This window comes from Corvus brachyrhynchos, unplaced genomic scaffold (assembly GCF_000691975.1).
Source record: "Corvus brachyrhynchos isolate BGI_N302 unplaced genomic scaffold, ASM69197v1 scaffold42, whole genome shotgun sequence".
NCBI lineage: Eukaryota > Metazoa > Chordata > Aves > Passeriformes > Corvidae > Corvus > Corvus brachyrhynchos.
In genome coordinates, this window is record NW_008237242.1 from 2,701,409 (window position 1) to 2,718,903 (window position 17,495).

Genomic DNA, 17,495 nt, shown 5'->3' on the forward strand with positions numbered 1-17,495 from the left:
GACACCTGAGAGAGCTCGAGAAGCCAGCAGGAACCGAAACACAGCAGGGCCCTCACGGGGGAGCCGGAGGATTTTTAAGGTGCTACAGCCTACCTACGAAGCTGTGTCACACAGGAATTATGGATGCTTTAAAGGTGCATGGCAGTGCTATACACCTATATTATCCTGTTCATGCTGCTTTTATTTCCCCAGTATAGGACTCTATGAGCCAGGGGAAAATCAACGAAGTGGGATACTATGTCCTGAAATTCGGGACACTCTCTGTTACACATCACATCACTATGTGATGTAGGGTTTGCTTATATCCAGTCCCTGCCATGTCAGACATCCCTATGCTGCCTTCAGGAGTTCAGCAGCTGCAGCAGGAGAGACCTCAGTGGATGCTGCATTCAGGCAGGTTTTGCTATTTGCCTCAAGTGCTGCTGAGCAGCTGCTGTACCAGCTGGGGAGGGAGACAGATCGGTGCACTCACAGCAGCACCAGCACTCTGCATTAAAGGAGCAGGATGGAGATGGGGGGAGTTACTGTTTTGTTTCAGTTTAGCTATGTGACATACTTTGCAGCACAGGCCTGACAAGGGAATGATCCCAGGGGAAGAAAGTGTTCCCAGCACCATGCACTGTTTTCCTGTATGGTAACTACCCCTCAGCTACCCCTGAGTTCCTGTTGGTGCTGGAGCAATTCATTCACATTCCTCGCTCTTACTCCCACTGTCCATGGACAATGCAAAACCACTGTGCCTTATAAACCAAAATGCACAAGAAGTTGTCCTAATAAAAGTTCTGTACGTTTATGTTATGCCCATAGTTATGTACATTCATATCACACCCAGCATCATCCTTGTTTACAAGAAAAAGTATCTGCACAGATCTATGAAGAGCTGCTAACCAGTTAGCCTTTGCTGTCTCAGTGTTTTTCTTGTTCTTCTCTTACCTCAAAGTCAATCACCACAGGATTGTCCTTTGTTGATTCCAGCCAGTCTGTGAAGACTCTGTGTCCTGGAAAAGCCCCCTTTTTCTCCCAGGCCAGAGCTGCTGCGTACTCTGACCTGCCACCTTTTACCAGGGAGACTGATCGTTCAGCTGACTCCAAAATGGAACCTGAAAGATGATTTCATCACAGTATTTTCAGACAAAGGCCTCCAAAGACAGTTGATATACCAACAGAACTATAAGAAAAAGTATAAGAGGATATTAAAGAATATACTAAGATTAATTTTTTGAAACTATCCTCGGAAAAATGAAGTCAAAGCTCAGAAGAACAATCCCTGCTATGACAGCGGCCTGTGATAATATTCCAAATGAAAGTGTTTGAGACCTGAGCCATGGGACATTCAGAGTGTAAGACAGTTGTGGAAAATGCAGAGGATGCAGCAGCCTCCTCTAGAACACACAACACGGCAGGAGAATCTTTAGTTCTGGCTGTAAACACCCAAGTAACAGAAATTAATCAACTATTGGGGACAAAAACATGGCAGAGGTGATGAAATCCCTATTCTTAGTGATGCCTGACTCCTGCCATTCTCATGGAAAATGTGCCAGCTTTCTGCAGTGTCTGAGATATATTTCTGGCATCCTGGTACCTAAATGTCTGCTTGGCATGAGGAAGGTGGGAAGGGAAAGTCAGGGAGTGTGTTATTGCTCTCTCAGTGAGCTCTGAGCAACTCTTAAAGAAGACCCGGGACTCAGTCATGGACACAAATTTCTAGCTGTGCTCATTTTCCAGTTCAGCATGCTTGGCCCTGGACCCAGGGACAGGGGTAATTTTTGACAGATCTGTGACCAACTGGAGAGCCAGTGCCACTAGATCCCCAATGATGGTGCTCCAGAGCAGAAGAATAGCACCCCTACATAATAATTTCTTTTGCAAATGAGAATGACCCCAGTGCTTGTGTCACAGGCAGACAGTGAAACACCAGCTCCTCTGACAGTGGTGGAAGCGCATCTGTAGTTCAACAAAGCTGAGAGGTCACCTGGGGCAGCTGAGGCAAATGATAACTCTCAGGGTAAGTAACAGGACATGAGCCCCCTTCTCATCATGGTCACCTTCATGTGTCACAGTCATCCTGTTTGTGGTGCATCTGGTACTGACTTTCTTTTTCTTCCTGAAGAACACACGCTTGGTTGTTTCTGTTCGGACACACTCTGTTGATTCATCAACTGACAGGCCTAGAAATACCAGAGAGCAGCATCTTCATCACCATAACCATGACACATGGCAGGCACCATGCCCCAGGCTCCCACACTGAGGTGAGCCAGGAGGTTCCCCTGCTCCTCACCCACCTCTGGAGACTTCACTACAGCAGGCACCTGCTTCCCCAGGTACAAAGAGCTGAGTCATGCTTTAGTTACCCTCCCATTCCCATGCAAGTTACAGCAGCCACATTAAAGATCACAGCTTTTAACTTTAGATTTCCATTTTTGTGCTATTGTCTTTTTATTTTGACAGTCTAGTAGTCATGGGAAAATTTTAAAGTAATTTCTAATGCAAACCATCAGTTTTACTGACTGTATCCCAAAAAGTACCACTTATACCTCTCAGACCTCAGTCCCATGCTGTAGGATGCTCAAACACCTTTTCCTGGTGGCACCTGGTCTTGGTCTGAAGGTCTTAAGTGGTTTCCCTGAACACAGTGACATTTACCAAATAAGGAGTCTCCTGAACTTTTCAAAGACAGTGTAAAGCAAAAATTTCTTCTTGCTCTATATGCAAGCAATGTGAGTAATTACCGAGTATGTGAATGTCAAAAGTTTTTTTGCTGTTGGAGAACTTACGATGTGGTGTAAGACCTTAAAACGGGGACAAGAAAAGCTGTTAAACAAATAATGATATTTTCTTTACATACCTGAGTTCTGCAGTTCCTCAGAGCTGTACTGGTAAAGAATATCATAGGAACCACCCATCTTCCCAGAGGTGTAGTAATGAGTGCCAAAGTCATCAAATATTCTGCTGTATAAAGCATAGTTGTACTCCAGGGGCAGGTGGTTAAGTGCTTTTAGAAAGGCATCTGAAAGCTGCAGATCTGACTCTTTCATTGTGAAGTTTGCAACAGAAATTACTTTATGGACTCTGATAAAGTTGGAATTCTAGAAATAAGAAAAGGGAAGTCTTAATACCTTATGTGCTTATTTATATGCATATATGCAAAATATATGCATGTGATATATAAAAATATATATGTGCATATAAATGTGTATCGATATAGATAGATAGATAGATATACATATTTTAACATATAGATCTGAATGTGACCTCCCAAAGCCCAGGAAAATTCCTCCCTCCTTTTAAGTGATCAATATAAACTTCTTTTTTCACTGTTTAAGGAAATGTTGCAAATTTACTTGTAGGTCTCTCAAACATACACAAGTACACATCTATCTACAAACACCCACTAATACAATTTATAGAGATAGAGATAAAAATAGAGACTTCCTGTATGGTACAGTAGAGAACACGAAGAAGACCCAAGGTAAAACTCTTACTGCGGATTCATTAACAAAGGATTTTAAACTATCATCTTTAGCCAACACCAGACTAAGTTATTGGCGTGTTTCGGTGATTTCACAGAATCACGGAATGGTTTGGGTTGGAAGGGACCTTAAAGATGTCTAGGTCAACCCCAGTACTGTGGACAGAAACAACTTCCACTGGACCAGGTTGCTCAAAGCCCCATCCAACCTGGCCTTGAACACTGCCAGGGATGGGGCATCCACAGCTTGTCGGGGCAACCTGTGCCCGTACATCACCAACTTCCATGACAACAAGGCTGAAAACCAATGTATGCAAAAGAACCTTTCTGGTGGACGTTTAATTTAAACTAACATTTCCATAATTATCACTGGTCTGGGTTTAAACCAATAAGAAGCCACTGTTCCAGAAAAAAAACTTGCCAATTGTACAAGAGAGCAGCTTGATCTGTGTACAGGTATCTACGTGGCCATGAAAGTGAACTGGTTTCTAGCTGTTGGAACTTCAGGATAGTTACATTCAAACTAGAAGCAATAGACTCTTTAAGCAATCAAGTTGCTTAACCATTTGGACAAGTGAGCAAGGCCTGCAGCAAACTTCCATCACAGGAAATCTTAAGACTAATATTTTCGCAGAAGTTTCACTCTAATCGCATTAGAACTCTTGGGTTTCAACAGGCCTTAGCTTCATTCAGTCCTGTGGCCTTTCCCATGCAGAAGTGCAAACAATAGCCTGTCATTTACTGCCGTTAAGCTTTAAAGACACGTATTTTATACCCTGTAATATTCATTTGCATTACAGATGCAGAATCTTATGGGAAAAATGTTTTCAGTTCTGAGAAAATTTTCTATGGATGTGTTATTCCTGAGATATCTTTACAACCAAGTGCACCTTGGCAGACGTGAGACTGCAGTATGTAAGTTAGTTACCAGATAAAAAAATAATGCAGATTAATACCCAGTAAATGCATATGTATGACATTCCTGAGTGCACTTCCTTTATTTTAGAGTTGTCTGCTACTGTTAGGTATTACGCCCTCTTAATCTATATATAGGATAGGGGAAGGAGTGGCTTAGCCAGTATGATAATGTCAAATCTACACTTTTTAATAAAAAGTGGAATAAGCCTATGGTTTCTGTACTAAACCCAGAAAATCATGTTGCATTACAAAAAGTATTTTACAACCAGGAATATCTTGTAGTATCAGAAGAGGATTTTTTTAATCCCTAATTCTAGTGGTCCAATGTCTTGATAAGGAAAGTAGCCTTTGGTAGCCCAGTTCCAAAATGAGCAGACAGAAATCAATCGAAAGAAAGAAACTGAAGGCAACATTCAATTACCTTTTCATATGAGGCTTTAATAGCTTTCTTGAAGGAGGAAGACGATGTAACTCGGACCCTTTTCTTTTTTGAGAATAAAAATGGGATACCAGAAGAACCTCGACTACTATGAGTGGATGATCTACTGTCAGAAGCACTATCACTCAGGGGAGTTAAATCTTTGTAGAAATCTGATGTTACATCATCCTCTTCATCTGTTACCTGGCAATTCAGTAAAGCAAAATGTATTTGTACAAATAATAATCTGAAACAGAAAACTATTAAGCAAAAAATCCTTGATTTCTTGATTTTTTTAATGGAAAAAATATGCCTGGTTATTTCAGATGGTAAAATAAGCTACAAAACTGTTCTTAACACAAAAGATGAGACTGAGAAAGGCTAATAGGCAAGATGAATACAAGGTAAGAAGCAGACTTACTAATAGTCATTTATACAAAAATGACAAAAAAGCATGTAACACTTTCTTCTAAAGCTTCGCACCCCTGTGCCCTAAAGCTCAGGAATAATTTTCAACAAGTTTCAACATACTTTTAAGAGAATTCCAGACATGTATGTTCTGTCCACATTATGACTAATTCCCAACCCCATGGCTTCTGTATTGTACAAGACAGAGTTTGATGTTTCCAGAACTTTTTTCTTAATTCCCAGCTGGAAGAATGAACAGGTTTCCAGAGGAGGGTCTTAGAGTATACTTGGACAGTTAGCACCTACACTACATGATGGATTAAAGGCAGATGAAGAGGAATTGTGAGCAAACCTGCTGATCAAGTTGCTAAACCTCAGTGGTGGTGTTGAGCAAAGCACCAAGACAACCTCAGCATCAGGTCAGAAATTACTTATTTCCCAAAAATTGGAAAAATCCCTGTGGGTTTTTGAAAACTGAGATTTTTTTTTCCCCTCCTCTAGACTTGTCTGTTTAATAGGGCTGCTAAGGATTTTGGGAGATGAGGTGGTCCATTCCCCCACTCCACTTCCATTTTACAAGTCATATGGCTTTGTGGGAAAATACACTGGAGTTCCAAGAAGGCCTGATCCAGTGACCCTTCTATATGAGAAGCTACTCTAAATGTTAAAAGATAAGACGCACTCCTAAAGATGAGTTTCACAAACCCTTAACAGTTCTGCAAATAGACATCAGTAATTAAATGAACCTTATAGGCTATAAAGAGACCTGGGCAAACCAAGTGTTGGTTTTCCCCTCTGAATATTTCTGCACACAGTAATTTTTCACTGTTGTTGACAAATCCTACATGTCATGGCCAATTCAATTTCAGTCTCTGTGGAATGTAGCAGGGTGTCCTTTTTTCAGTTGCTTCTGTTAAAGTAATTCTAAAACCTCACAACATGTGTGGCAAAAATCAACAGTTCAGTTTTCATCCATTAATTGAGCTTTCTTCACATCCTGCATTCTTTCCTTCCCAATGCAGCATCTACTGGCTTCAAACACCAAACATCTACTGGCGCGTATGTACACCACCAGATGTTGTCCCCCAGCCACAGTATTCAAAGCATTTTCTAAATGCTAGTGTCATACAAAAAGGTATTAGTGGTTCCTAGATTTTCTATAAGATATACTCCCTGTTCATTTTGGCCATTCCTTGGCCTGTCCTGTAAGCCTCCTCTCCAGTCTTTGTATTTTTTTTCCTCCTGCTTCCCAGGCTCAGTGCCTGCCTCCTTTCCTTGCTGCACTGTGGAGGGGCTGGACAGGAAACAGGCAGGACTGAGGGGTTGAAATGGCTCAGGGAGGAACTGTGTTCTGAGGCTGCAGGTGACAGGAAGGGAGCTGGAGTCAGTAGCTGCAGCCATTGGTACTTCAAGTATACAGAAGTGATGCTGGAATAAGATTTGGAGTTGAACAAGCCTCTGCCTAGGTGATGTCTGCCTAGGAGAACGCCCTTGGTACAAAGTCAGAACAACATAAGGCCACAGCCACAAGGAAGCAGGAGAAATTCAAAGCAATCATATTGACTTTGATATATGATGCATTCAGTTAACACAGATCTTAAAGGCATGAGTGGAGCCAGAAAACTTATCCGCTTTCCACACATCAACTGAAGCATGTTCAAGCCTCACCAGGTTGACAAATCTTGTTCTAAAAAATATGGTACTGCCTAACACTTGAGTGCTTAACTTGGATTGTAATTTTAGCAAGGGTTTTACAGCTGGGAGCTGCTGCTTGAGAGTACCTGAAAGCTGACAGCCTCCAGATTCGCAGGGACACGATACAATTTCCTTGTCTCGTTGTGCTTCACTGTTGTACATTGTCCTCCATTGAATGAGTTGCCAAGAACTTCCCCTCGGCTCTCTCCTGCCAGAATGTGAAATCTAACAAAAAAATTATTTCCAGGGATTAAACAACTCCAGAAAGATATATGGACTTGAAACATGTAATGATATATGGCTGCACTGAGGTATTGTAGATTTGACTGAGAGCATGAGCATCTGGGTGATGTTACTACTTTGAAAGAAATTACTCTACAACTACTTCTCATTCACACTGAATTCACCTGAAAAATGCAGTAGCATCAATCCAGTTTCCTACTTTCCAGCAGTGCCTAATCTTACTGATAACCCCAATGTCAGCATAAGGCAGTCTTAAGCAGAGAACCTAAAAATTGTTCTAGGAAAATGAGCTAGTGGTTGTCCATTTCTACCATAAGTGATGTTACTGGACAACACTGAGATCAAAATTCAATTTAAAAATACAAGCCTGCTTGGGACAGGCATCCCATGTTTAGGCTTTATATTGCTTTAATTAATAGCCTGGAAGTAGTTGGTACCCTGTGAAGTGTCACACAGACAAATGACATCTGTAGAGGAACATCCTCAAAATTTCTGAAGCACTTGGCACAATGTACAGGCAAGTAATTCCATGAGCTGGAAGTTGCCCGTACCTGATGCTCTGGTTGCTGTGAGACAGGAAAAATCACTCAGGGACAGTGTTCCTTGACACATCTGGTCTACCAGCAGTGCAGAGCAAGACTGGAAGATGCAGTAGGCAAGTTCTAGCCTGATAGGTTTATTGTATTTTTATAATTTCTCACCAGTTTTGAGAGATTATATGTTTTAATGAATGCTCTCACATGCTAACTGAGAATTATTTTGTTTATGTAAATTAGTGAGGTAACAACTGAAGCTTAGGAAAAAAATTAGCAAAGTTGGCTTACCCACTGCCTATTAATTGCACACCTGGGATGCTCTCATACTTTTGGTTACACACAGTCTTTTTCCTTCCACAGTTTCTTTCATCAGAGTTGTCCCCACAGTCATTTTCTCCATTACATTCCAATGTTTTTGAAATACAGCGACCTGCACCAGAGAAACAGCAGCTGCAAAGGTTCATCATGTCTGAATGCAGAAAAGGGCAGTCTTGTCTTTTTCACTTGCAAAGGTTGCCATAGATGTTGAGGCTGAGTTAGTGTAAAACCGGGATTATCCCAATTAAGAAATGACTGTTTCAATTCTGCGAGTTTTGCCTCATTTCAAAGTTGCAAAGGCTTAATTTTAGTTTGGCAAAAGGATATGTGGATAAAATTATGTAGTCTAATCAGGTATATTTAAATTGAAGCAAACAAGAAATAGGCCCAAGCCTAATAAAAACAGTGAGAATTTATGTTCAGACAAGCTGTATGGATATGTTTGTAAATTAAAAATTTGTGCAAAGAAATGCTATTGGAACAGCGCTACCATCCAGCTACCATTATCACAGTGACATCCCAGGCCAGAGACTGTATTTTAATTACTTATAGAAGAAACTGGAGACATAAGCTGCTAGTAATATACATAAAATCCTCACATAGACTTTTCTCCCTGGTCCCTTTCCCCTGGAATTTATGCATGGAATGTATGGATCTGTTTTGTCTCAGTATCTAATCTTTTAACTAACTGGTAATACTGTTGTAACGCAATGAGGATCATCATTACCACTCTCACACCGAAATTTATTCTTGCAGTCAACTTCCACTATGTTGCAGAGCTTAGCTGGGAAACATGGACGGGACTCCACCAGCGGCTCGGTGCAGGCCTGACCCCCAAACTGGGATGGTCGCAGGAGTGTCCGGGTACGGAACTGAAAGGCAGAAGAAATAAACCCTGGGTTGTTTTTGTGAGCTGTGTTTGTAGTTAAGTGCCACCCCAGGCAGAGCCACACACCTCAGTGCTGCTGAAGCTTTATTGAAACCAGAGTCCTGAAGGAAATAATCAGTCATTCTTGTCCTTGCATTCTACCATGCCATCATCCCAGGTGAGGCAGGCAGGGAACTGATATCCAAGAGTTTCATTAGTCCTGATGGAGCATGCATGATTAAACTGAGACAACCTGGTCTACATCACTGAAGGAATCAGAAATTCAGTCCCTTTATCTCCAGTTTTAAATGTACAGTAGGAAATGGTGTGACACCAGGCTTACAGAGATTTTTCCCATTCTTTGCCATCTCTATTGAAATAGAAATACCCTGACAGTGACAACCCATCCAGCTTGCCTCCCACATGTGGGACCTCTTGTCTGAGGAGAACTGGATGACTTGAGGGGACAAAAATGCTTTTCCTGAAAGTTTCTGGGAGCTCATTGAGTTTTTCTTCCCCAAGACAGTGCCCTCCACACAGAACAGTAAAGTTGAAGGGTTGTAGATAAAGCACTTCAGATATGTTTTCCACTCCACAGGACTTCTGGTGAGACCTGTCCACATGTGACTGAACAGTTTCTCCTCTAAGAATTTTTCCCACTGGAAAAGTATGGTTGCCTGCAGACTTCCCTCCCTGTAGACAGACCCTGGAGACAAATAATGCAGGAAGATTCTAGTAAAAATCAGTAACCAAGTGACTCTGTAGGGAGAGTGCAAAGAGCAACACCAGAAAGTTTTCAAGCTAATGAGAACCATTCTTTACACTCTATTTCAGTTCCTTAAAACTCGCTGTATTATTTGTGAGAGCTTCCACTTGTTTATCCCTCCCCCTCAGTGAACTTGCTTACACTGATCTTCACTCTTACATTGTGAGTCAGGTCCTCCATTCTGTAGGTTGTTCTTATTTATAAAGGTCACAGGCAATGATCTTTATAGTTTGGAGGGGAAAATGGACCACAGTCCACAAAAGTACCTTTTTGCTTGAAGAAGCATATATGTTAAATCAATATTTAAAATTAGTAAAAATGAACAATTTTATATATGGATGTAAGGTAAGAAACTCAGACATATAAGAAGGTATTGAAATCAGTCGAGAGGAACACTCCCTTTCAGCTCTTGAAGTTTCTGCCTCCCAGTCTCTCACTGATTCTCCTTGCTCTGCTCTCACACTGTCCATAGTTGCAACCCCACAGCCTGGTTCACTTCCACATCTAGAACAGCTTTTTCATGTCTTTCTCATCCTGTTTGGGCATCAGAAAGTTATACGTAAACGTAAAGCTATACTTATGATGTCTGACAGGTTTTTCAGGACTGTTTTTCAAGCATGAATTTCTGAAGCCAAGGGGTACACACAGAGGGATGTAGGCTGTGTCTGCACAGAACCTCAGAGCTGCTCTCATGGTCAGTGTCAAAGCTCAGACCCACCAGCCATACAACTACCCCAAGCAATCAGCAGTCCACTCCCCTCTATCCTCTACTACCTTATATTTTTCAGGGCTTGGTTTATTTAGGTCAAATTCACTTGAATCTGACTTTTCATTTCTTCCCTCTCTGCTGTCTCACCTCTAAGTCTACCATTGTCAACAAAGAAAAGCCCAGGAGGAAGAAACACCATCCTGGGGTTTTTCCCACAGATAGTAGCACATCTACCTGTCAGGGGTTTTTTTGTGCATTCTGTGAAGGTTCAGGGAATGGTGCTCTGTACTTCTTAACAGCAATGTCAAACTGATCCTATCAGTGCAAGACACAGCCTGAGAATTTCTAGCCACTGGCACTTAGGATTTGTTGACTCTTTTCAAGAGATTATTTGATCCTATTTTTCTTGTCTTTAGAACATACAGAATGCTACGGATAAGCTAAGATTCTGTGACTTTCTCCTGCTTAAGCAGACATGTACATTTTACAGTTTAGTTTATTCTTTATGTGAAAAACTCACCTTTAATTATGGCAGTGGAAACTTTGAAGCAAGTTTATCATAAACATCACAAGCAATGTCATAAATTGATTTACTCTACTAAATCATCCCTTTCTGGTTTGCTTATTTTAACTTGTTCTCTCCAGCTCCTACTGTATAATTCATAACCAATTTCCCTTGTTAACTTAAACTGTCATTTTCCAGATCAATTGCCGTAAAGTTGAAACAAGGAGATCTCTTTAGCATAATTTCTTGCATTTAACCCATATAATATATTTTCTACCTACTTGTTTTTTAACACATGGGTCACATTCTGACCAAGGGCCAAAGTCTCCAAGCTGACAGTTGATAGGACATGTTTGCTGGTTACATGCTCGAGATTCTTGCTTTGTGCACAGCTGATCACAGAAGTTTTGGCTATAATATTCATCCATTCTTATTTGCCTGAAAAAATGTAAAAAATTATGCTAGGAAAGAATAGACAGATCGTAGGTGTTCTCTACCTGTGGGTGAAGCCTGACAAAATGATTTGAACCCAACTAAGAAACCCTGAGAGATAATACAAAATAGCAGAACGCTGATTACAAGAAAAATCCAAATACGCCTTAAGTTTAAAGAGCAATTCTTTTTGATTCATGTCACTTCAGATGTCCCAGAGGATAGTTACAGGCCGAGTCAGGAAGAAAAGAGGGGATTTCTCACAAGTTTAGATTATACCACAGAGCTGCATCAAATTTGATGCTGCTGAATCTTTATTTGAGTTCAACTGCTGCCATAAAACTAATGGTGCAGGGAGGAAATTTGGAGCTCCCCCCTCCCACAGCATTGTGCCCAGTGCAGGGCTCCCAGGGTGGGACACTGAACACCAGCTGCATGTGTCCACAGAGGCTGAATGCTCAGTGCATGCTGCCAGCAAGGACACTGTAGGACCTGGCTGTCCTCCTCACTACATCTATCAGCAGACATTGGTTTGTTTGGCGGCACTGGATCATAGGACTAGAATGGTCTGAGTTGGAAGGTATCTTAAAGATCATTTAATTCCAACCCTCCCCTTCCCTCCCTGCCTCACAGAGGGCTATGGTATTGTATATACAATATATATGTTGTATATACAAAATTTTGTAATTTTAAAGTCTTGTACTTAAAAGATGATCTATTTATCTGATGAACACTTGAGCATGATAATTTTTCTCAATATATTACGGAAGGTGGAGCTTTGGACACATGCCCCCCTCTCCAGAAGTGTTACTTTCACAGAAAAGAAACACAGAAGTAATGAGATGGCTTGGTCCTACCTGTGCCTGGTCTGTGTGCCGAAATTGCAAGTCTGTGAGCAGGCAGACCACGACCCCCATGGGTAATGCTCACAGTAGCACCCCTGGCTGGTCCCAATCACCAGGCTCAGCAGGACCAGGTGCATTGGTACAGTCACGCCCATGATGAAGGTGTCCATCTACATCACAGAGACGAGGAACAAAAGCTCAAGAAACTACCACTTAGTTATGCCAGAGTTCTTACAGAGATGTCTCTTCTAATATGTAGAGTCTGTGAATCTGCTTCAAAATACAAAGGTGCTAAGCAGGGCACCTAGAAAGGGGCAATCATGCATGATAGATACAGCAGTAATTCAGTCAATACTTTAAGGACCAGAAGTCACAATGGGTTTTATGGCCACTTATTTATCAGGAGTACTAACCACAGCTGTGCATTATTTCTGTTTCAGAAGCTGCTTATAAATTATTTCGAATGTGACTAATAAAGATCTGCTACTGTTCTTCATTGCTTAGAAGTATTCTCAAAAGTATTTTCTAGAAATACAATAACGTGAGTTATTCCTATACAGTATGTAAAACAACAAACAAGACCTTAAGACTAAGCAACTCCATCTATTAGCCTGTAACCAATTCATTTTCACATGCCTATAAATCCCCTTTGCATAAGCATTTTACTGAAGCGAATTCTCCCTTGTCAAAGTTTTGATTGGCTTGTTGAAACTGCAAACTATCACTATTCAAAGCTACTCTGAATTTTCCACCAGCAGTAGAAACAGAACATCTAGCCTGTTTCTCACTCCAGTGGTCAATCAAACTTTATTTGCTGAGACAGAAGGTTATAGGCAGTCTTTAGGAAGTAATAATACTTGGCAAACTAAAAAAAGCACCCAAACATCTTCCAGAAAAATATGTATTAATTGTAAAATGTAAACATTATCATGAGGTTGAATCAACACTAAATTTGACAGGCTGTTACAGTAGAGCATTATAAATTGGGTTTACCTCAAAAAAAACCCCAAATAAAACCCAAACCCAAATATGAAGTTTAAAACCCAAAGCATTTATTTCAAAACAATACCCTGAAATACTTAATTTCAAAAAGTTTGAAATTAATTGTGCAATTCTTTTCTCGCTTAGGTTTTTAGCCACATGTGCTATTTTGATTTGTATACTTTGCTGAGAAAAAGGGAATTGCATCAACTCAAAACATTACCTCCTCCCCTAGCAAGGAAAGACAGTAAGTCTTCACACTGCTGTGCAGTGAGAACTTGCAGCACTTTTTACATGGAAAGCCCGTCAGTGAACAAGTCTTTCAGAGAGATTTAAGTATAATCAAATAAAAAATATGGTAAGACAGAGGAAGTAGCAGTCTTGCCAGTGGACCAAGAAGAGAACAGATATTACATCTTTTTCCTTAAGAGTTCCTGGCTTCTTGCACCAACAATGCTGGCTTAGAAAAAACATGAAGCCCTACAGAACAATTACTTGCTTCATTCCTTCACTGTGCTGCACATACAAAAACACTCTTTATTCTCATCAGTGAGCAAAACACCAAGCAAACAGTGCATCAGAAGCCATACAAATATTAGCACATGAGAGAGTAATTCAACATTTTAAAGAAATAGAACAAAACAAACTCCACAGAACACTTCTCCATAGGTCTTGTAACCTGTGTGCATTGAAACCAACCAAAAAAAAAAATCTTCCTTTTTAACTTACTGTAAGACTGTTACTGGAAAAGTCAGTCTACGTTGCAGACTGGTGCGACCCTGGTGTGGTTTGCTGCAGTCTTTCAAGTGAAAGGCCAGAGGCTTTGTTTGATTTGGTTATCTTTTAATGAAGGCAGATTGATCTGATGGCAGGAGTGCTCAGAACAAAACGGCCTCTGCACCTGCACCCCCAGGGAGATGTGTTCTACAGAAGAGTGGAGAACCACCTCTTTGTACAAATGCAGCTGCCCAGGATGAGCCAAGAGGAATCAAAGTATATTTGCATTAGGCTATAGTGGCTCAATGCACTACAGATCTCTTTGTGCTGCCCAAGAGAGCTGCACAACCTCTCTGCTCTCAGCCTGACAGCAAGAGCGAGAATTTGGAAGAAGGCTCATGGTTGTAATTCATTACTGCTTTCACAAGGAAACAGGGGACAGAGTCCAGGCTAAGGCAAAATATCTGTCTGCTGCTGTACCATCTCCACAAATGGGGGAGCTCCCTGAGAAAACAGAAGTACAAATACATTTGAGGTTATTTACAGCCCTTTGCCTTTTGCCCTCGGTGGCAAGAGCTGTCCACTGACCCTGGGGAAGTGCTGCCAGCAAACAAGGACTGCTGAAAGCCTCTGTCCTTCAGCATGGGCACCACCTCATGACTGATGTGCCAAGGCAGGGATTAAAATAGAAAATGTGAGAATACACTCATACAGAACAGGAACAGCAATAGCAAGCACAAAACAAGGAAATAATGTGCCCTAAAAAAATAATCAAATTATGGAATGGAACCCCTGACACCCCAAATACCCAGCATGCATTCCATCCAGAGAGCAATGCTGCACTGAATCCCCTTGACTCCATTGGACTGGCAGAAACACGTCAAGGTGTCAGAATCCTCACAACATATTTCCCAATTTTTGGGGATCCAGAGTCATCTATATCCTTGAAAAAAAACAAACCTCAGAACTTCCTGCATATCTTCATCTTCCAGTTGTTTTTGCAGATTTTTTAAATTCTGAGCTTGGGCAAGAAGTGTGGTTACACAACTTGAGCACACAATTAGCAAAGTGATGTTCTGCCAGATCCTTATGACATTGTGTAAACTTGTCACAGGAAATCAAAATAGTCATCACTGGCTCTATCATTGCTGCAGGGTGGGATTTTTAAAGTCATGTGAAAAATACTGTGTTCTACCCTCCAGAGGGCATCTTCTAAACCTCAGCACTCACAGCTCACTGAGGGCAGCCCCTCCAGCCCCAATGAGACCCCAAAGAGGAGATGCTGGTTTCTTCCAGCCTTGCAGAAACAAACCACAGCTGTGAGTTGCAAGTCAGTGTTCACATTATGTAATGCAAATGGCTAAAACCTTCTAGCTGAGAAACTAGTTTTTTACTTTTTCTTATCAGAAAAACAGGAGTTACTAAAGAGCTTTTAAATTTTAAAAGGTTACAAAGGAAAGTGCTTCACATGGTGTAAAAGCAGTCATTAGCAAAAGCAGTCTTTTACAAAAGCAGTCTTACAAAAAAGCCACTCATGCTTAGAGAACAAGCTCACAGACAAGCACCACACTTAGCATTAGCAGAAATATTAGGTGGAGATGGGCACTGGTAGACCTCTCACCAGGGCTTGAGAACAGCAAGACTGCATCTATATTGAACGCTTAGATGAGAGTTCATGTGAACTTAATTCAGTTGCCTGAAACTTATGGGCCACAGCAGCAAAGAGCCTGCTTGGGCTAACTCGCTTTCTGACAAAGCTGCATGCAGCTGTTGATGTGCCCCACGAGGCTGTCAGCTCATCTGCAAGCTGGCAAGGTGATCAGATGAATGAAGGGTCTGGACCAGAACAACAAAGTGGTCATCCATGTTGTCACCAAGGTGAATAAAGAAAGGATTTTTTTGCAAGCATGGCAGCTCACTGCCTGCCACTGAAGGACTGCTCTCAATTTTATACCTGTATCTCACAGGTCTTGTCTACAGGATATCCTCAAAGCAGTTTCACTCACTCTGCCCTGGATGGAGATTTGCACTTGCATATGTGCATCTTTCCCTTACACCACAGGATGTCCAAGGGCATCTTAAACATTGGGCAATACCCTAGTGTTTGTGTTCACCTTCTGTACTGACAGTCAGCTGGAGATACAAGCACTTAAAAATTCAGTCAGCAACATGGCAAATGATGGCTTGTGCAAATCAGGTTACCTTCTACAACTGATTTCCACGTGGAAAAGCATCAACATGGAAAGATATTCTCATATAATGCTGTCTCTTACTGAGTCTCCGGTCTCAAGTTTTGGAGCATTATTCCCTGAAGACCAAAGCACTAACACTGGAATGAAACTGGGAACAGCCCAAAGAGGTCAGTGTGTAGATGCCATTTTACTGCCCCCAGGCTTTGGAAATGTCTATGCACATATTCATGGCCTCAGTTTCATTATTTCTGCAAGAAATACTTATCCAGCAAAATAAACATAACATCTCTTCATCTCTGCTGCAATGTCTGTACAAAAGATCATTTTTCAAAGAATGTGGAAATGCTACCTCAAAGAAACTCAGTGAGTATTCTGTCTGATACTGTAGGATTTCTAGCTGGGTTTCACAAGATCATGTCTCATCTATTTCACCCTGTATCTAATTCCTCATACTCAGAAAAAGTTCATTATTCTCCCAAGCCAACCTCTAATTCCCCTCTTACAGCAGCCCATGTTCTCTGTGTAAACCTCTGCTCAAGGGAGAAAATCTAGAACTGCTGCAAAGGGGAAAGAACAGAAGGAAGGGGGCAACACCACAACATTTTCTGAGAGGTGAGCAAAACAGAAATAAAACAGCTCTTCAACTTAAATGGCATTCCACTGTGTTTCCCATATTCCCTGTGGACAGACATGGGAAAGGCTGTTCCATAAAATTTGTAGCTGTGCACTGTCGCTGATGCCTTTTCTTGGTCTTAAAATCAAGAGTCAAACACGGTTAGAAGGGAAAAAGGGATTTTACCTTGGTATTTATTTTAAGGATCCTTAGGTGCACCACGTCCAGGTCAAATGCACTGAAATGCACACCACAATGCACCCCCAAAAGATCTGGTATAACATTATAGGTTTTACTAATTAGCATATCTATCAAAAATTCCCCAGTGAGAGGCTTGAATGAGCCCCCCCTCCCCAAGGAACCTTCCCCTGGCTGGTTCTATCTTCATTTACAGAACGTGTTCTGGAGAGGATCTTGGCGTCTGGGGCACACTGATCCCTAGCTACGAAGCTTCTAAAATGTTTAGTCTCTTAGCTGAACAAACAAGTGCAAGAATGTAGGCAAAAAGCACTAAGAGTACAGAAGTTGTAAAAAGGTATAAAAGGGATAGAAAAGAAAAGGCAAAAATCTTCATGGCATCATTACCACCACCCTTCAGTTCTTCAGATAATGAATAGCAAGAGTTTATGCACTGCATCCCTCATCTCACACTGATCTTACAGACACAGCTTCAGCTGTCTGTGTTCTGATGAAATCTGGAGTTTTAAGAACTTTAAGTGGTACTATTCACTAGACATTTTTTCCCCTCAAAATCTTCCTGAAAACAAAGCACAAGAGAAATCTTTCACCCCTACATGGCAGACGAAAATTTACTATCAGGATGGAGTGGGAGGAAAATACACCTTGAACTTAATTTAATAAT

At 41.2% G+C, this 17,495-nt stretch overlaps 1 protein-coding gene across 1 annotated transcript in view; it reads right to left on the minus strand.

The window, feature by feature from the left end:
- Positions 1-14,118, minus strand: part of C6 (complement component 6) — a 23,696-nt gene extending 9,578 nt beyond the window's left edge. Inside the window, exons 1-10 of the mRNA XM_017730190.1 lie at positions 13,841-14,118; positions 12,143-12,300; positions 11,135-11,291; positions 8,733-8,877; positions 7,976-8,117; positions 6,995-7,133; positions 4,809-5,009; positions 2,846-3,086; positions 2,046-2,168; positions 913-1,100 (exon numbers count right to left, since the gene is read on the minus strand). Coding sequence (XP_017585679.1) covers positions 913-1,100; positions 2,046-2,168; positions 2,846-3,086; positions 4,809-5,009; positions 6,995-7,133; positions 7,976-8,117; positions 8,733-8,877; positions 11,135-11,291; positions 12,143-12,300 — 1,494 coding nt within the window. The 5' untranslated portion in view covers positions 13,841-14,118. The remainder of the gene's footprint in view (positions 1-912; positions 1,101-2,045; positions 2,169-2,845; positions 3,087-4,808; positions 5,010-6,994; positions 7,134-7,975; positions 8,118-8,732; positions 8,878-11,134; positions 11,292-12,142; positions 12,301-13,840) is intronic.
- Positions 14,119-17,495: the final 3,377 nt, after the last annotated feature.